The 20799-nt window shown below is 34.7% G+C and overlaps 4 protein-coding genes across 4 annotated transcripts; 3 read left to right on the forward strand and 1 right to left on the reverse strand.

Moving 5' to 3' along the window:
* Positions 1-1574: 1574 nt before the first annotated feature.
* LOC110654996 (uncharacterized) lies at positions 1575-5462 on the forward strand. Its single transcript, XM_021811150.2, has 6 exons — positions 1575-1889; positions 2072-2207; positions 2528-2612; positions 2712-2759; positions 4885-4985; positions 5072-5462. Exons 1-6 carry the CDS (start codon positions 1715-1717, stop codon positions 5202-5204), a joined length of 678 nt encoding a protein of 225 aa, XP_021666842.2. The 5' UTR covers positions 1575-1714; the 3' UTR covers positions 5205-5462.
* A 758-nt stretch (positions 5463-6220) lies between these two features.
* LOC110654998 (dirigent protein 17) lies at positions 6221-8480 on the reverse strand. The gene is made up of 2 exons (XM_058143539.1): positions 8287-8480; positions 6221-7023 (listed from the first exon to the last, which is right to left on the reverse strand). The coding sequence occupies exon 2, from the start codon at positions 6980-6982 to the stop codon at positions 6461-6463; it is 522 nt and encodes a 173-aa protein (XP_057999522.1). The 5' UTR covers positions 6983-7023; positions 8287-8480; the 3' UTR covers positions 6221-6460.
* A 147-nt stretch (positions 8481-8627) lies between these two features.
* On the forward strand, positions 8628-11042 carry LOC110654997 (pentatricopeptide repeat-containing protein At2g37310). Its single transcript, XM_021811152.2, has one exon. The coding sequence runs from the start codon at positions 8628-8630 to the stop codon at positions 10602-10604; it is 1977 nt and encodes a 658-aa protein (XP_021666844.2). The 3' UTR covers positions 10605-11042.
* A 1291-nt stretch (positions 11043-12333) lies between these two features.
* Positions 12334-14072, forward strand: LOC110654999 (E3 ubiquitin-protein ligase SGR9, amyloplastic). Its single transcript, XM_021811154.2, has one exon. The coding sequence runs from the start codon at positions 13116-13118 to the stop codon at positions 13974-13976; it is 861 nt and encodes a 286-aa protein (XP_021666846.2). The 5' UTR covers positions 12334-13115; the 3' UTR covers positions 13977-14072.
* The last annotated feature ends 6727 nt before the right edge of the window (positions 14073-20799 follow it).

The following is a 20799-nucleotide window of genomic DNA, read 5'->3' on the forward strand; positions in this document are numbered from 1 at the left end:
ACATGAAAATCAGTTCAGTTCTAAAAAAATTACTCATCTGGTAAAAACAACACCGCCTATTTCTACCCGTATATGCAGCAAATGCTCTGTTTGGATAGAATGAGAAAAGTGTAAATAAGAGTAAAGAGAGATAAATAATTATTATATTTAAATTGAATTGAATTGATGATTTTGAATAAAATTAAATTAATGATTTAAATGTAAAATAATTTGATAAATATCTCATTGTATTTTTAATTTATTTATATATATTATTAATTATTTATATAATTATTCTCTACATTATTTTTAATTCTTAATACTCTTTTAATTTCTCTTAAATTTTTTAAATAATTATTTTTTATACTCATTTTAATTTTTAATACTCTCATAATTATCATACTTTATTATTTTATACTGAAATTTTTAATATTATACTCTGTTATTATTTTATATCTTTAATAAAATTTCTAATACTCTCTATTTTATTTATTTTTTTATAATTTTTTTTAATTATCAATTATCATATAATTTTAAAAAAAGAAACACGTAATGTAATTGAAAATTTTGATTCATTTAAATCCTAAAGAGATACATATACAAAGTTAAGTTTATGTACATTTTCTCTAATTTTTTGAAAATAAAATTAATTTCATCTCTAGTTTTTTAATAAGTTCAAGTTTTTACTTATTAAATTTTTCTTAAAAATAAGTTATTATATTCTTTTTTTTTCTTATATTATTTTGAGTGAAAGATTTAAAAAATAAAAATATTTTAACAAATACAACTTAAATTCTAAATTAATAAAATTTTTCTCTAAATTTTTAGTTTAAGTCGCCCCTAAAACGCTTCTAAACCATCCTCAAAATCATCTTGAGCCGTTATTTTTCTAACCGTCCTTTAAACCGTTTTAAGTCGGGGCTCAAACTGAAACTAGCGGTTCAGGAATTATCTTCCAAACTGTCTCATAACGATTTTGTGTAAATTCATAATTTCGTTGAACCTGAAACAGACAATTCAGTAACTGTAATCGACAGTGCCTGAACCGTGACTATCCCTAAGTGAATTAATGAAAAGTAAGGGAAAATAAAAGATGAGACTTATCCTCCCTTACCTCTTAAATCTTAATTTTTCTTACACTTTAAATTAGAGTCTAAGCAAATAAAAGAAAATTATTTTATTTTTTATTTTTTTATTATACACTTAATTTTTTATTAAGTATTTAATTATATCCATTAAAAATAAACTTAATTCAACAATATAAATAAATATCTTTTCTTAAATTATCATACCTAATCCCTTCACACTCTCTCATAAATTTCTAATTCTTACAAGTTGATCTTACCTTTCTATTTAATTTTAATTATTAAATTATTTACTCTTTTAATAACACCTTTTTATTTAATTTTAATTATTAAATTATTTATTCTTTTAATAATTTACTACTATTATTATATCTCAATTATTAATTTTTTTTTTCAAATAATTCATTGTAAAATATAAATTTTTATATAATAAAAACACATTTTTATACTTTTAATAATTACTTACTCCCTTTTCACTCTTTTTTTCGAAATAAAAATATACATTATCTCTTTGTCACGTCTCCGTTAATTCACCCTTGAATTTTTTTTTTTTATCGTAAGCCTCCTTCACCTCCACTGCCAACAATCGAGCTGCCACCACCAGTTGCCCGCGAAGCTAGAAGAAACCCCAATCCTCAAAACCCTCCAAAATGAGTCTACTAAGAAACGCAGTCAGATCGAGCTTCCCTGTCAGAGCTTTTAACCTAAATCATGCCGTCGCATTCTGTCACCGCCAATCGCCGAAACTTTTTTCCACCGAAGCCGAGCGACCACCAGCTTCAGAGGACTCTTCAATCGATCCATTTCTTCAAACTACCGCCACAGGCACTCTCTTTGTTCTCATTTTGTCTTTCAAATTTCTGTATCAAAGTTTTCTCTTTCTGTGTCCAGCAAGTGGAGGTTTAGGGTTTTATGGCTTTTCCATTGATGATTAACTTATGGATTTCCCCAATTGAATGATTAAGCTTTCTTTTTGCGAGTAATTGATGTTTGTTCGTGCGTGTTAGGTATGGTATATGGGAAGTTGTTTGGCATCACAAGGCAGACTTTGAGGACTGACGTTATCAATTTGCTTGAGGGGTGCAATTTGACACTTGATGACATTAAAGTCAACTACAACCGCGACTTTTTGCCTGTTGGAATGTAATCTTTCTTCATTAATTTCTAAATTTAAATTTCTGGCTTTCTGTTTTTGCAGTTGAGCGCTGCGTTCTGCTTGCTCTCAATGGAATAGATATGTCTCTATAATTATTTCTCTTCCTAACAAATAGAGTATCTGTTGCTAAATTACTTGTTCCTAATTGACCTGCTTGCTTCATGGAATGTATTATTTCTGGTATGTTTGGGATTAAGGCTTAATTGAGTTTTTATTTTCCCTTAATTATTTCTTTCCCCGCTTATATTGTAACATTTTTTTTAATAAACTTGAAGGTTCTGTTCTCAGTTGTTTATTTTTTTGTCAGGATGATACAATTCCCTTCTCGTCTAGCATTTGATAATGCATTCAAGGTGATTGCAAAAAAAGGACGCTTATACAGATTGGAGAATGTAATGCTGCAATAAAACTTGCCTATAAGATTCAAAAACTCTATTTCCATTGTATTTGAAAATTTTCTAGTACTAATGGTCTTTCTTCTTTGATGTCAGGCTGACCGTTCTCAATGGGATTTTCTAATGCCTCATGATGGAAAAACTGTAAGTTGAATTTCTCCTTTTTGAAACTTTTTAGTCATGAGTTTTACATTTAAAATGATTGGTTGTTTTGATGGTGGTGCAATTGTCCACCGTTAGTCAAGCATGTTTGTTAAGTACTCAAAGGAGCCATAGAGCCTAGGGGAATCGTGTGCTCTTAAGAGAGTTGAGGTGCACAATTAATAAAATAAGACACATAATTCCCCCAAGACAACTATTAATAAGATAAAACATTTGAATTCTAGCATCATTGTTTTTTTGAAATAAAACTGAAGCTGTTAAAAAGTCTTAAACCATAATCCTACGTTCTACCAAATGGCAATAATCCCTAAAATGACCTTCATGTAACTATTCATCAGTAACAGTAACAGTCTTTTCCATAATCATCATCATCTTCTAATTCTTCTATTCAATTAAGATAAAAAATAAGGGGGTTGTGTTTCAAGACACAGTAAAATTAGAGAGTGAAGAAATTGGTTTTGGGGGCATCACATTTTGGATTAATTGAGTGAAGGAGTAAATAGATGAGGAAAAGAAAAAATAGGACCAAGGAAAGGAGGGCTGGAAGGAAAAGAAAGGAAATCAGAGTGAAGAACAATAGAGAAGATGGACATGGAGTGAAAAAGAATGGAGGAGAAGGATGATGAGGAGAGAGATAGAGAGTACAAATGTGATTTAGTGCCACAGAAATCCTAAAAAGTGTCATCGTCCTGCTTCGTCTAATGTTATTGTCCAGTTATAATTAAAGCAACATTCGTCTTTCTTGGTGTTTGTTGTTTCAATTTGATATGTATGCATGATCTCATGGTAAGGTCACTTTTCAATGGTTGAGATTTCATAATCAACTAACACTAAAAAAGGTGCAGACTTTCATATGCCTAGGTGCTTACCTTGACGATAAGGCACACACCCCATGAAGGTTGCTTGCCTTTTAGTCTTTGAGGCACTCGGGTCTTTGGCTCTTTGGTCCTTGCTTCTTAGGCTTGTCTTTAACATATGACGTCGAATAATGTGATTTGTCTTAGTGCTTAAAGCTTCAATAACTATTTAAGCTGTCAGCAATTATGCCTTGGCCTTGGAACTTTGAAAACTATCTATATATGAAATTTGACATTGAGTTAGGAGAAGCCACATATGGTGATTTCACCATTCAAGTTACTTTTGTGCTCACTTACAATATCTTGTAAGGTGTCTATATTTAGTTATTTATATGTTTTGGTCATATTTCTATTGTCTAAAGAAAGGGAGGGTATGATCACCGTGTGTATGAGTATTGTAACAAGCGCTTATTTATTTATTTAATATTTATTTAAAAAGTTTCGGGGATTAACAAATTTAGCAACTTCTCATTAGTGTTACTTAAGCTTCAGGCATAATGTTTAGTGGTCTCATAGAGTTAACATCATATTAACATGCTAACGGATGCAAGTTTTTGGTTTGGAGATGTTGTTCTGTTGACTTGTATATTGTTGTATACATCAATTCTAGGTGCCTGCCGAAACATTTGCTCTATAGATATTTGTTTTTTGATTTGTGATCATTTATCCTTTTCAGTTCTGAAGTTATATAAAAATGAAATTATGTTGAGATCCAGAGAGTATATACTATTTTGGGCAAGTTTCAAGACCTTGCTTCTACACAAGTAATTATTAGATGCTACATCTTCTGTATGATAAGTAATTCCTTTATCTATTAGCTAAAACAGAAGCTGTTTCTTTATCTTGCTTAAGAAACTCATCTTTCTGGATGTTCATTGAACATGATTTGGAAGCTATTGGTGTTTTGTGATATTTGTATTGCAAGCCTGTCCACCACGTTACAGAGAATTCTTCAGGTGTTACTTAGAATGCTAGAATTTGCTAACCTGTTGAATTACTGAGGATTTCTTTTGTTCTCACTGAAGTGTGGTTATATATAATATTCATGCTTTATGCTGAGGTTTGCTTTGGCTTTGGAGATGATGATTTTTTTTTTTTTTTTTTTTTTTCTGTAAGTTACGTTTAGCATTTTGCAGATGATCTTTTGAAAGTTGAAGACTGCTGGTTCATGCATTCCTTTTTTTAATCATATTCACATTTTTTCTTACATTTCTAAGCTGATACAATTTGACTTTGAATGCTTTTGTCAGCTTTTACTTGAAGGAATCCCTCGAAATGCACAACTAGAAGATGTAGAACGCTTCCTGTCTGGTTGTGAATATGATCCATCCTCCATCCAGCTGACTGTTAGGTTGGTGCCAAAAAGTTTGCATTGCGTTTAACTGTAACGCTGCTGTTTATAAATTTAAAAGGTTACTCCTTCAAATATTATTGCAGGCAAGGACTCCCAGATCCCATTAGAATTGCACGGTTACGGTGCAGTACGAGGACTGAGGCTATGAATGCATTCATTACAAAGAACCGAGGCTTCTGTCTCAATAATCAAATCACAGTGCGTGTTCTCCATTAATGCTTCTGTAGCCCCTTGGGTATTTTGTTTAGGACTTTTTGGGGTACGACTTTTGATATGAACGGGACTAGATTTAATCTGTCTTGATATAACATGAGATTTGGGTATCTCAAATTTGCTGAGAACATTTTAGAGCTTTATTTTTCCATAAGGCAAGAACAATTTTTTATAGTTTAATTGTTAGAAAAGGCTTAAAACAGCTATTCAGTTGCGTTGCTTGTATAATATTAGAACACAAAATTGTGGGGTGTTATTTTAGGTCCTGCCTTTAAAAAACCGAGGTGCCCATTTTGGGCCTACTGTAGGCACCGTTCGGCCTCCTGGCCACAGACACTTGGTTTTGTATAACCATCATGATTCTTCATGAAAATTTCAAGAGGAATAGCATCTAAGAAAAGGTAAAAATGTATGTACTTCTGAGAAAATGGAAACTTAACAAAGTTGGCATTTTGATCAGGTTGTACCTTGTAAACATTAAACTTTCATTGTTATTTTGATAAGCAAGCTTTCTAGAAATCTCTCCCAGCTCACTTAGTTTAATATGAAGATACTTTATGATTGCTTTGCAATTTGTCTTTCGTATGATTTGTGCCTTGCTCAATTTTTATGAAATTAATTACAGGGTACAAATGCTTACACATTGACTAGTTACAACATCCTATCAAATTGAGGGAAATTCTTAACTTGTATTTTAGGCTTCACATCATTGCTGTCATCCAGCCTCATTGTCACATAATTCAACAATTGTTCTGCCAGGTTAAAAATTTGGAAATACGATGTTTTTACCAGGTAGGTTTCTATCAAATGATTCTGAAGCCTAAGACATTTTTTAACCACATTCATTATGTTTAACAAGTAAGCCTCATCAATTTTCATGACAGAAAATGTGGATATGATGACGAAATGTATTTAATAAAAAATTTATATCTAAGATGCTTTCAAGCAGCAATACCGCCATCAGTTGTTCATCCCTGCAGCAGGAACAGATTATGAACTTGTTAATATTCAAAAACCAGTAAACAACCACTCAAAGCATAGAAGCCAAACGGTTCCGTTTTTCCCCCTCCTACAACAATTGTGCAGTCATGCTTAAGTCAAGTCGACATTACATGGTACATAATAACAAATGTGAAACATAAAGTATATCACTCTCTGTTTGATTCATCTTGCAACTCGATTTTACAAATTCAACAACCTTAGTGCACTCAAATATTCATGTTCACCATCTGTTATTAATCTCAGGTATTGAAATTTAATTATGCGCCCCTATCTTCGTTCCCTTTACTTCCTGCACTTTTAGTCTTGCCAATTTTGCATCCAGTCACACTTTGCCCAGGAGTGTAAATGGTTTTCTGGCCCTTCTTTATGATTTTCAGCGCCAATGATTTTAGTGGAACTGTAATATCCAGAGGCAAAAGGACATCTTCCAACTCATGCCAGTCAAGATCTTCGAAGTCACCATCTTCATACACCACTCTGTACCAGCCAGTTTCCTTGTCAAACTGAGCCACAGTACCAGTATAGTATTGGCCTCCAAACAACTTTTGAACTTCCCTTCCTTCCAACCATTCACCAAAAACAGCATTTTCAAGAAATTCTGCAGCTAGACTTGTGTTTCTTTGTGATTCTGCATCACTCACAGTGCTTGAGAGAACAACAGAACTGTCATCTGGACAGATTTCTGGCAACCCATTGATAAAAATGGCAGGTTCCCCTAGCAACTCAAAAACACCGGTTGGTAAAGACTCTGATTCTGGCTTTTTGCTGGTGTTATCCATTTCTAGTTCTATGTCAAACAGCTTTTTAAGGAGTTAACAATCTGAAAATGCAAGGAATGTCTAAATGATCCTTCAACAAGTATAATTCAACAGCTGGGAGCTTTAGAATGTGAGTAACAATTAAATCATACATCATACCAGAAAAATAGAATATTTGGCCAGCACATAAAATGTGGATACTGAATACATAGTCTCAAGTATGCTCTCTTTCCCAAGTTAAATGTCAGCCAGTCAATTTATTTCTGATTGCCAGAAAGCCCTTTTTCATTAGTAAGCTTTTTCTATTGCTCTAGGCAATTAGGCACAGGTGATTTATTATGAAAAATAAGTTTACCACGCCTTTGATAAAAGATATTCTTTGAGTGCAGATATGATGCACTCCCATTTTCGAAAAAGCTGCAGCACAACAGCTAAACCATAAAGTTTTTCGCAATCCCAATTTCAATCTTACTTAACCTAACCTAACCTTGAGATCTTCGAACCCTAGTAAGTCCTAAAAATGCAGATGTTATCAATCAGTCTTCCATATTTTTCTCAAGTTGACAAGGAGAGCTAATAGTTTCTTTGAGCTCATTGAGCTTTGCTCCAGAACAGGCTATATAGCCTTTTAATATTCAATCTTTCTCCTTTTGCATTCTCCATATTTCTCTTTTTTAATTTTGATAAATGTTCATTCAGTCCAAAAGAAGACTTTGGAGATGGCTAATCTGCAATAAAGCCTAAACATTACTTAAGCTACAAATCAAAGATGAAGTGCGCATGGAAACACGAGAGAAAGAGAGAGAGAACTCTGCAGATTGCTCAAATACCAGCTGCTGAGAGTAAACATAAATTCCCTAAATTCTCCAAATTTCAAGTTGGGTAAGGTTCACCATAATCTCAAGAATAATCCTTGAGATTGATTTGATCTGGAGCCATTGATATTCTTTCTTCCACCCTACAGATTTTATTATTTTGCTTTTCAACCACAAATTTCAAAGACATCTTTTGTACGTGGACAAGAAAAAGAAAACAATAATTCAGCTCAGGTTCTTCTTCTGAACCAAGTTTAGTAAAATAACTCCCATTCTCCATATGCACAAACACCTTGCAAAAACAGAAGTCCAAGAAAACCCTAATTTGATCAACCACAACCACTAGTAATTCTATAGACAACAATTTGCAGTTTAGTCTTCAAGAATTCTAAAAAACAAACAGCAAGTCAAAAAACTTTCTGAAAACTGATTCTACGGTTCCTAAAATATCACCAATCAGGAGAAGAAAATCAAAAAGAGAGAGAAATAAGAAGCTAGGAACATGCATACCAGTGGGAAGTGAAATGATTGAGAGAAGAAAACCGATGCTTCAGCACTGTAATTGGCAACATTCTGGAGTTGATCTTCACCTCTCTGAGATCTCCGAATAGCAACCCAAACTAACTGCCTGAGTTGCAAAGAAAGAAATCGGAATCGCTGCTTTGCAGGAAGTTGAAACAGTTGCAGTTCCCAAAGCTTGTTTCATTGCCCTGCTTTCCATTCCACCTGAATTAAATTAACTCCCCGGTAAAAACGCTCCGTTTCTGCTTAACCAACTAAACGACATCGTTCACCAAAAACTCTCCCCCATTAAACGCCGAATACTTGCTCAAGGCCCATCGGACAAATGAATGAAGATTATATCAAACACCTTGGACAGCCAAGTCCACCGTTTTCTGAGCTCTTCCGCTGTGCTCGACTGTGCCTTGTTCGGTCGTCTCCTCCAGCACTTCACCGAACACCGTCTTCCTCTTCAAGCGAAGCAACTACACGCGCGGCTCATCCTCTTCTCCGTCACGCCAAGAAACTACCTTGCTTCCAAACTTGTTACTCTATACGCCAAAACCAACGACCTAACCGACGCCCGTTCCGTGTTCGATCGAATTCCCCATAAGAACACCTTTTCTTATAATGCCATGCTCATATCTTATTCCCTCCATAACCGCCACGCAGACGCATTGAAGCTTTTCTCGTCGTTAGCCTGTTCGAGTTCATTGAATGCGAGGCCTGACAATGTCTCCATTACTACTTTGTTAAAGTCACTGTCTGGTTTGTTGTTTATTGATGTTAAATTGGGTAAGGAGGTTCATGGTTTTGTTCTGAGACAGGGGTTCGATGCTGATGTTTTCGTCGAGAATGCTTTGGTTACGTTTTATTCGACTTGTGATGAATTGGTTTTAGCGAGAAGGGTGTTTGATAATGTGAGGGAGAGAGATGTGGTGACGTGGAATTCGATGATTGCGGGTTATTCTCAGGGAGGGCTCTATGAGGAATGTAAAAGATTGTATAGGGAAATGGTTGATTTTTCGGGTTTTAGGCCTAACGGGATCACTGTGGTCAGTGTCTTGCAAGCATGCGGGCAAACAATGGACCTTGTTTTTGGAATGGAAGTTCATAGGTATCTTGTTGATAATCAGGTTGAAATGGATATTTCCGTTTGTAATGCTTTGATTGGATTTTATGCAAAATGTGGGAGCTTGGATTATGCTAGAGAATTGTTTGAATTGATGAGTGAAAAGGATGAAGTTACTTATGGTGCTATTATATCCGGATTCATGCTTCATGGGCATGTTGATCAAAGTCTGGATTTTTTTAGAGGAATGAAAACTCAACTGTTAAGTACATGGAACGTAGTTATTTCAGGTTTGGTACAAAATAAGCAGTATGAGAAGGCATTAGATTTGGTTAGAGAAATGCAGGTACTTGGTTTTCAACCAAATGCTGTAACACTTTCGAGCATACTTCCTGCCTTATCATGTTCTTCAAGTTTGAAAGGAGGGAAAGAGATGCACGCTTATGCTGTTAAAAATGGTTATGACGACAATATCTATGTTGCAACTGCAATTGTTGATATGTATGCAAAGTTAGGATATCTTGGTGGGGCACAGAGGATGTTTGATCAATCAAAAAGTAGGAGCTTGATTATTTGGACTGCAATAATCTCAGCATATGCTGTCCATGGAGATGCTAATTTGGCTCTTGGTCTTTTTCATGAGATGTTGAATGGTGGAATTCACCCTGATCTAGTCACATTTACTGCAGTGTTGACAGCTTGTGCTCATTGCGGAATGGTGGATGGAGCTTTCGAGATCTTTGAGGCTATGTTTAAGAAATATGGCATTCAGCCTTTGGCAGAGCATTATGCTTGCGTGGTAGTTGCTCTAAGCAGGGCAGGGAGGCTCTCTGAAGCTAAGGAGTTTGTTTCTAAAATGCCAATAGAGCCAAATGCGAAAGTTTGGGGCGCATTACTGCATGGAGCTTCTGTTTCTGGTGATGTTGAACTTGGCAAGTTCATTTGTGATCATTTGCTTGAAATTGAACCAGAAAATACCGGCACTTATGTCATCATGGCCAATTTGTATTCCCAGGCAGGGAAATGGAAAGAAGCTGATGAGGTCAGAGAAAGGATGAATAAAGTTGGCTTAAAGAAGATAGCAGGCAGTAGTTGGATAGAAACTAGTAAAGGAATACAAGGTTTTATTGCTATGGACAGATCTAGCGAAGATGCTGAAAAAATATATATAATATTGGAAGGGTTGCTTGGGATGATGAGAGAAGAAGGGAAAGTTTTGCAGTATGAGCTTGATGAGGAGAGTATTTATGGTTAAGCAATAGGAAGAGGCTTTTTTTTTTTTTTTATTCGCATGCCATATATCTAATGCTTAGAAATTAGAATACCTGTGGCAAAAGATTCGCTTTTTCTTGAATTTTATTTATTGAATTGAGTTGTGCAATCTGGCCACAGTGCTTATAACGTCTGACCCTTCTCAAATCATTCAGAGATCGTAATTGAACATTTAGTTGCCAGATTTGTCATCTTATTTATCATACATGAGAGGAATTGGTTTGCCATATTGTACTTCATCAAATACATTTAGGGAAGGCACAGCAGAGGACGGTTTTGAAAGGGAAAAAGAAAAGATTGGGGAGGAGTTCAGATTGATACATTTAGGGAAGGCACATTTTCTCTTTCTAATATTCTTTAGCCTCTAAGCTTTCTGCGGTCAGTGGCGAAAAGCTTTTGGAATATAGTGGACTTGCTCTTCTTTTGATTGTTTTAACTTTTCATCATCACTTACAAGCATCATAAGTCATTTTTAATGCATTGGTGGAAAAGCTTTTTAAGATCTTTCTTGACTTTGATTCTAGCGGAAACCATTACTTGTAGTTAAAGCATCCAATGGTATAGTGAATCGCTACACTGCTTAATATTAACTGGTTAGAGATATATAGCGTCCATAAACTTATCATTTTGTCCCCCTCGCAGTATACAACTTGCCTTTTATTCTAATGGCTCTCTAGGGCTCCATTTGTTATTGTGGTTACAAGATAAAAAAATATATATATATATATATATTTTTAGAATATTATTTTATTAAAATTATTTAATTATTTTGAAATTTTTATTATTAAAATATACTGATTTTAATTATAAATTAATTTTAATACCTCTAATTAATTTATGAAAAGATACAGTTTTAATAATAATGTTAAACTCATTTTTACAATTAAAATTGGTGTTTTGGCACCTATAAAATTTAATAAAATTCTAATAGAATTTTTATTAGAACAAATTTAGTCTATAAGAATTAATAAGAATGAAAATCCTTTTTTTTTTTTTTAACTCTGTTAAAAAATATTTTAAGACTATTTATAAATTTGGAATATATCATATCAATATAAGGGATGTATTGTTAGTATCATTAGAATAGAGAATTTAGTTTTCGTGTGTGAAAATTAAATATAATAATAAATTTGAAGGGAATAGATATTCTTACCAACTATGCATGAACTAAAATGACCCAATTCAATGGTCATTTGCATTTTAGTCCTGAACTATTAGTTGAAGAAATGATGATGGGTTGAGTTTACCAAAAGATCCTCACAATCCATTGTTTGGATAGGCGATAACAAGATTGGGTTTACCCCAAAAAACTTGTTCCAAAAGTCCCTATCAGGCATTGGAGAATGGTAATTGGAGTCACTTACCATGAGGACTCTACGCGTTTGCCCAAACTTCAAAAACAAATAAATAATCCAAGAGGAGGTGGCGCATGAGAATTTTGCTAGCTAACGTGGTTGCCAAATTCCACTAAGTTGTTTCATGATGATCAATAATGGAGTTGTAGCAGACAAAAGAAAGTAGCCATGGATGGGCCAAATGGTTATTTTTTTTCCTTCTTCTTCTGATTGTTTGGTTAAGGCAAATACAATAATAAGAAAAAGGATCGACAAAAGTTCTTGAACTAGACACGTACATGTGAACAAAAAAACCCACATTCCCCTGTCCCTCCCTCTATCTCTTGTCCACTATGTTTTTCAATTTACCAACCCATTCATCAATTCATCACCTAATGCAAAAACACAGTGTATGTCCATAGCTTATTTTTTAGCTAAATTAGACTATAGAAAGACTGTTTCGTCCAAGCTTAATTTGTGCTGCACTAGTTAGGTCTATTGTCCGTACCATATTTGTAAGACCTCATTGATGAAAGTAAATGTACATGACCAAAGCCCAACTATAACAAAGCTAGCTCAAGATTAACGCCCAAGCCCATATAAAGAAGGCCCAAGACCCTTACAACAGAACCCTTGTACTAATGAGTGTTTGACTCGAATCCTAAGACTCAGCTCAACATTGCAAAGCAAATCACCACCGCCAGCAGCATGGGAGCCACCATAGGGGGACTACGAGCAGCATTCATGAAGCACAACACAGGGAAGCTCAGAGGACTATGCAAGGCTAGAAACAGACACCTTACAATCACGCAGAGTTTCCTTGAAACAAACAACTTTCACCCCTGTAAATGGGTTAGCTAGGAATCAAGCAATTGTGGAATCAGAGCTAAGAACTATGTACAAGAAGTGAAGAAGCACTTCAATATATACCCTCACTTATAAGAACTATGATAGTCCTTACCTCTAAATTTGTACTAATTTTTGGTTGGTTGAGTCTTACTGATCTTTTTTCTTTTTAAATATATAAAACTGAAGTAACAGTGAAAGGGATAGTTTTGTCATTAGAACGTACAAATGAGTGAGTCAAATTCACATAAAAAGGCACACATTCTCTCGATCTTTACCCACTGCGGTGGAAGTCACAGGCACACGATCCCATCATGGAACTGCAAGAAGAAACCACCATCATAGCTGCTCTCTCTACTCTCACTCCTCCCCAGCTTTCAGATCTCACCCACTCCATCCTCTCTCAATCTCTCTACCATCACCACCGTCTCTCCTCTCTCCTCTCCTCTCCCTCCTCCTTCTCCCTCACCCTCCACCTTCTCCGCTCCCTTTCCCTCCCTCACAAAACCCTCCTCATTGCCAAGCATCTCCTCTCCTCCCTCCACCAACTCACCCGTCACTTCCACCCACCTCCACTTCCTCCGCATCCCTCCGCCACCATCAAACACAGAGACCTTGACGCAGCACTACTCCTCCTACTCCTTTGTGACGTCCATCAATATAACCCTGAAATACTCAAAAGCCCACGTACTGAATGGATGGGAATTTTAAGCAAACGCTACTCTGATGCCATGTTAATGCAGTCTGGCATTGGGGTGCATTATGGAGGCGTCGTTTTACCTTTCGTTGAGATGATAATAAGGTGTTGGAGGTTAGTGGCTTTAATGGGTGGTTGTGGAAGGAAGGAGGGGAGAGAGGTGGCAGCAGCACCATCAGCTGTGGTGGCACTACCGACGGTGGAGGTGAGAAGAGGTGGTGGTGGGGAGTGTGTTGTATGTAGAGAAGAGATGAGAGAAGGGAGAGACGTGTGTGAGTTGCCATGCGAACACTTGTTTCATTGGATGTGCATTTTGCCATGGTTGAAGAAGAGGAATACTTGCCCGTGTTGCAGGTTTCAGCTTCCCTCCGAAGACGCGTTGGGAGAGATCCAACGGCTGTGGAGTGTTCTGATCAAGAAAGGAGGTGGGTCCCTTAATGGAGAACGTGTAAGCGCTGAAAGTAGAGTCACACGTTGATGATAGTGACACGTGTGGTTAGTACAGAGGCAAGTGCATGTATGGATTAGAAATAAAAATAAATGAGGAGGATGATTGAGATTTTTATTTTTAGAATTATTTTATATTTTGAAAAGTATAAAAAATGGGGGGAGATATCAGATATTGATTCCTCGCTTCATTTATTTTAAAATTAATTATTTTTATGATAAAATTAAAAAAATAATTATTTCTTAATGTAAAATACATTAATTATTATTTAAATATATATTAGAATACTCGTTTTTTTTCAATAAAAACATAAATAATAATTGAAGGTGGACCATTTAATGAGAAGTAATTATTTATTTTTTATTATAAAAATAAATAATTTTAAAATAAATAGATAAATATGGTGAGCCGGTTGTTAACTGTATTTTATCAACTTTTCAATTATCTGTTGCAGTATACTTTGTTCATATACTCTAATATATATGAAATTGTTAGCATCAATGGATAAGAAGAGAAAAATGATAAAAATAATTTTAAACTAAAATATTATTAAGAAAGGAAAAACATGAGCCCTTCACAAATTTTTTTGCATCATCAGTCCAGAGTTTATTTTAAACAGATTTAAAATAAATTAATATATAAATTATTTTAATCGTTTATTTTTTTAGTAATTAGAAATTTATAACGATACTTCATCAATATATTCGGCAAGGGAATATTATAAAATATTCCCAGTGAACACAAAGCTGGAAGAATACGACAATTTTTTTTTTTTTTACTGTTTTTAAGAATAAAAAAATTATATTTTTATTCTTAATTTTCTTTTTCTTTTTAATTTCTATTTTAGTTGCTCTTTCTTTCTATTGTATTGTGACTAGGCCCCCAGCTACAACGACTCACTTGGGCATTGCACCCCCAAGGCCTGAACCATTGGTCTTACTAATATTATATATTACCAAATCAGTCAACACTTTTACTGTTCTTAAAAAACAGTAAAAGGATATTTTTACCCCTCACTTTTTATTTATATAATATAAATAAAATTTAATTAAATTATAAATTAAATAGTGAAAGTATTATTATTTTAGCCTTTATCCTTTTTGTGTTAACTTTAATATATTTTTTTTCTTTCCTTTTGCTTTTTTTTTATATAATTAAACTTATTCAACATTTACATAAAAAAAAATATTATTTAAATTTTTTTAAATAATTGAAAAAATATAATTAAATTATATATATATATATATTAGGCAACCAATCCTAGCTATTTATATATATCAAAACCCAATTTTATATTATTATTTGAAGAAACAGCAGTATTGTAAAATTTTCATTAAATGTTTTTTCTTTTTTTTTTCTTCTTATTTTAATTGGTTAAATCCTACCAATTTCTACCTTTATATTTTTTCAATATTTAATTTTAAAATTTAATTTAATTTTAATTATTTTTAACTTTTAAATAATTACATTTATCCTAATCATTATAGATTATTTCTAAAAAAAAATTAACAATCATACTATAATTATTATGAATATATGAATTAAGACAATACTTTAACTTATTAATTCATAAAATTATAATTTTTTAGGCTAAACTATATGTTGATATATTTTACTCATGTGAAAAACGAAAGTAGTTAAATAATTTTTTATAATAAATTATAAATAATAATTTTTTTTAATATATATGTGCATGTAAATTTTACTTATTGCTGCAGCATGGCGCAGTTTTATAGCTTGTTCTGATCTATTTCGTTCAATTTGAAATCAAAAGCTGAAATTTTCAATTTTTTAGAAAATAAAATATGTAAAAAATTTAATTGCTAGATTTGATCAAATTAAATTTAATCAGACAAAAATCAAACTGAAATTAAATCAAAAGTGATAGAAACTCTTGGGTCCTGTCACGACCCAACCTATGGGTCGGACTGGCACTAGGACCTGGATCAGCCTAAAGCCCCCGAGACCCGTAGTAAGCCTAACTATTTCTTAACCCAACTCTAAGGCCCATTTGGGCCCAATTTTAAGAATTCAACCGGACAGAGTCCGACCATAAAGTGGACCTTTCAATGGAGAGTTTTTTACTCACCCGACCTGTAAACACAATATATAATCAATTGGGGAGTTCAGCTCACCCTCCATATACTCAAATGTCATAATAATAAATGAGAGCTTAGCTCCCTCATCCAGTCCAATAAACATACATATAATAATAAGTTTACAGGCCCAACATGACAATTTTATTACAGTCCCCAAATTAATAAATATTTCTAACACATGCGGAAATTCTAGGAGTTAACAGAATTACACAAACATTAATAAACACCTGCGAAGGAGAAAAATAGGTTAACCACAACAAAAATCCTCCTGTAGCCTGAAAAATAATGAACAGAAGTGAGCGTTCAACTCAGAGAATAAAATATCAATTTTAACCATAATCTCTATAACTATCTAAAGCTAATGCACCCTATAGAGTGAAATGCAACATCAGCAATATTTTCACATCATAACAGCAAAAAGGTAATTTGGAGCACTCACACACCCAGTAATGTCAAATCATAAATATATGGGAGTTGATCCCCTATACAGCTCTTTTTAATCCAACCTGTGCCAGCGAAGAACTCAAGCCGGACTTTCGCTTAATAAACCAAATCGGGGTCCCAGTAAAGAACTCAAGCCGTGTCTACCCCGAAGGACCGGGTCCCAGCGAAGATCTCAAGCCGTGTCTACCCGTCCTATCCATAGCCAACACCACATTACACGTACACACATTGCTCCAAATTACAACAACAACATCCATGGCACTTTAACAGTTGTGAATGTGACATAAAACGTGCCTAGAGTTTAACTACATAGATATATACATATAAGTGATGCATGGGCATGCTTGAACATATAATAATATTGAAATTACAATTAAAATTAATATTTTACTCACAGACTTGACAACAGTCACTGTGGCGGCTGGGCGGAGGAAGAAGGCTGTCCCGGCTCACCTGACATTTTTATTATAATCATTTAATAAATTTGACTCAATACAAACTAAGAAAAAGACCAAAGACGTCCTAAGTCATGCCGAAAATCCGGCAGAGTCTCCTCTATACCTAAGACCTACCCAACCTGTAAATGGGTTTAAAACACACTTTTATAGCCACCAACCATACACCCACAATGCAATCATATCACACAGCCCCTTCTGAGCCCATCCAAACAGTCATTAATCACAATATGTAAAATTACAGTTTAGTCCTTATAATTGACCATTTTTGCAAAAACTACCCAAATAAACTCTAAAAATTCTAAAACTTTGACCCACGGTCCTTAGCAATATTACTAGGCTAATGCAAAAAGAATCATAATTTTTTGAGCTACCACGAATATTTTACGGATTTTTAATCCCATTTAAGCACTAGAAAATTACGAAAAAGCAAGGTTCGGGTTTACCTATGTCGATTCCAATCTCGGGAACGCGCTCGAAGCGTCTGACAACAATGGGGTAGCCAAAATCTCGATCCAATTCTAAGACTTTTTCGGTAGCCGGTCTGTCTGGCCGAAAATTCACAAACCCGGACAACTGTCGAATTTCCGTGAATTGAAGGTACCTACACGAAGCCCACAACACGGGGGTTAGTATAAAATTTTTACAGAATTTTCTAAGCTCATTTAATGCTCGAAAAAATACTGCCAAATTTCGTGGGACCCACCGAAAAACGATGTCAAAAAATTTTGAAATTTATATTGCCGCGAAGCTCTCGACGAGTGGAGCGCTCTGGTACTCTCGGTTTTCTCGTGGGGTTCACGGTTTGCGAGAAATCTAGCTTAAAAGTCGAAATGGGCTAAAACTTCCCGGATAAAAATTGGACAAACCACTCAATGGATTTTGATGTTCTTGGTGTCTATGGAAAGCTCTCGAGGTGTAGATGGTGTTTGACACAAGACCCGGCCCAATTGCTGGCCGGATCGGCTGGATTTCAGCCGGGAAGCTAAAGCGTCGCGCCCGCGCAGGTAAGGACTTCGCGCCTGTTTTCCGGCCACCTGGGACGACGGCCGGCCGTGGGGAGGCACTGGAGTGGCGCACCGGCAAGGTGGGGAGGCTGGGGAAGCGGCGACGCGGCCTGGGGGTGAGGGAGGAGAGAGAAAATATGAGAGAGAGGAGAAGAGGAAACGCGCGCGGGAAGAAAAAGAAGAAGAAGAAGGAGAAGGAGCTGGTCCGATCCGGCCGGTTCAATTCGACTGATTCGATTCAGGGTACTCGAAATTGAATTTTTACTCTGCCTTGGGACAAAAAATGAGGTCCAAAAATTCCGAAAAAAAAATTCTAAAAAACTCAGAAAAATCCATAGAATCCAAATATATTTTTAGTTTTGCCACGTAGTCTTTAAATTAATTTTTAAAAATCATCAAAATTTTATATTTTCGGAAAATCAAACCCAATTTCTAAAATCTAAAAAATATCAAATATTTTCCTAATATTTAAATAAAATTAAAACATTAATATTACTCACAAAATAATAAATTTAAAAATTTGGGGTGTTACATTCTTTCCCCCTTACAGAAAATTCGTCCTCGAATTTTTACACAAGGCAGAATAAGGTACAGAATTATACATTGAATAGATAAGAGTACTTGCTACCCATGTCCCGCTCTGACTTTCAGGTGTACTCTTCCACTTATTGGCTCCTCCACAAAACCTTAACCATAGGGATCTATTTTGATCTTAGCTGCCTCACTTGATAGTCCTGTAACATCCTCACTTTAGCTAATCTATACAGTCTACTGTTCCGGTGATCAATATCGGTCCGGGCAGCTAGAATATTTGAAATTATAAATAGACTATGGTGAGGAGTTATAATGAAACTAAATAATGCTCATAAACATCAAGGAAAAATTTTAGAAACCAAATACACTAAGGTTAAATGAGCCAAAACTCGAGAGATGAGTAACCGAAGGGGAAGTGACGGTGAAGGCCGTTAGCAACCCTAGACCCAGGAGAAAAATTATAAAATAATTTTTGGGACTCCAGAGAAGGGTCATTGAGGTTCCTATGGCATTAGAATGCGAAGAAAATGTTTAAAAAAAATTTTCAATCGGTACAGACAATTTTGGCTCGTTAAGCCAAACGGAGGGCATTTTGGTCATTTTATCTTCAGAGATGATTTTTGACCAACTTGTTCAGTTAAATAAATAATTTATATAACATAAAATATGAATAAATGTTGTTAAAAATTTAATTGAAATTAAATAGGTAAGAAAAGGAAAGAAAATGAAAGAAAATGGCATTATGACATCATAAGGATGTTATTAAAATCTTCCCAACCAATCCAATCTTGACACATGGCATAACTTTATTTAAAAGAGATAAAATGGGCTCAAAAATGAATTGTTCTTTCACTTTAAATTCATGTGTAAGGACTAAAAATGAGTGTAAACGACAAAGAAATTGATGAACTACCATTTGTATGCCATCCCTAAATTTCGGCAGCCTTGGTTAGGGTATGATTGTGATGAGTTTTATGGAGTCAACATGCTTGTATGACTGCCCACAATATGTATCTCTTAAGTGAATTAATGAAATGCAATTATATTGCATGGTATGTGATATTTGAGTTAGGGTTTTGGGATGGAAATTGAGACTTTGATCATGTGATGATGAAAGTAGGTTTTAATGGTTAATTAGTGACCATTTGGTTCTATTTAAATAAAAAATGAAGTGAATTGTATAGTGGGATTGGAGTTTAGTGTGGCTGCCCTTGGTGATCTGCAGGACTGGACATGAGTCCAGCAGGTTTGGGCAGCAATGAATGGAATTGTAGAGGTTCAATTGATGTAAAGCCAATCGGACATGAAAATAGATAAATAATGGCACAACTTTGGTGAAGAAAACATGCCCAGAAAACCAAACCAAGTTGACCAAAAGTTTGCCCTAATCCGGGTGACCTGTATTCTGCTTAGGCAAAATGACCAAATGAATAGTATTTAGTCATTTGGCCATAACTCAGTATAGAAAGGTCCAATTGACCTGAAATTTTACCAGCAATAAGCTGAGATATAGATCTACAACTTTCATGAAGAAACCTAACTCAAATTATAACCAGAACATATTCAAAAAGTGAGTTGTAGTCACTGTTCCAAGTACTGTAGATTTGGTCAATCCAGAAATTCTGGACAAAATTTTAATCCGGCCAGTTGTGGTTTTTAGGCCATAACTAGAGCTACAAAACTCCAAATGGAGTGATTCAAAAAAGGAAATGCAACTAGACAAAATAAGGAACAACTTTTATTGATTATTTTGCCAAATTCCCACTGTAAAAATAACTAATAGAACAGTAAAGAAAAAACATAAAAACTAAAAATTCTGTCCAATTAACATTAGGCTTAGAAATGGTATTGGCAACCAATACCAAAAATTTTAAAATGCAAAATGTGGTATGTTGATGATATTAGAACCAATGTACCAATTGCCTATGCAAAAGTCAACATTTTTGTTGACTAATGAATGGAATAGTAACACTAAAACTTAAATTTCAAAAATTGTGAAACTTAAAAGTGTAAAATGCCATAGTATACCTAGCAAGATTGGTTTGGATAGGTTGGTATGCCAATAGGGTTCTGTTAGCAATACTGCATATGCTTCATGCCATTCTGTGTTTCATGGCTTTCCATGCCATTCTGTGACATAATAGCCTTTGGCTATGTTATTTGAGTTGTTACACTTGTGTTTTATCCCCGATAATTATTACAGCTTATTAGCTGACACAATGTGACCGATGGTGTGATGGTCCGAGGTACTTAGTACCCAGTGCCAGTTTACCCGTTTATCCAGTCCAGTCAACTAGTATGGGTTACTCGGGCA

Source organism: Hevea brasiliensis, chromosome 3, assembly GCF_030052815.1.
Source record: "Hevea brasiliensis isolate MT/VB/25A 57/8 chromosome 3, ASM3005281v1, whole genome shotgun sequence".
NCBI classification, from domain to species: Eukaryota; Viridiplantae; Streptophyta; class Magnoliopsida; order Malpighiales; family Euphorbiaceae; genus Hevea; species Hevea brasiliensis.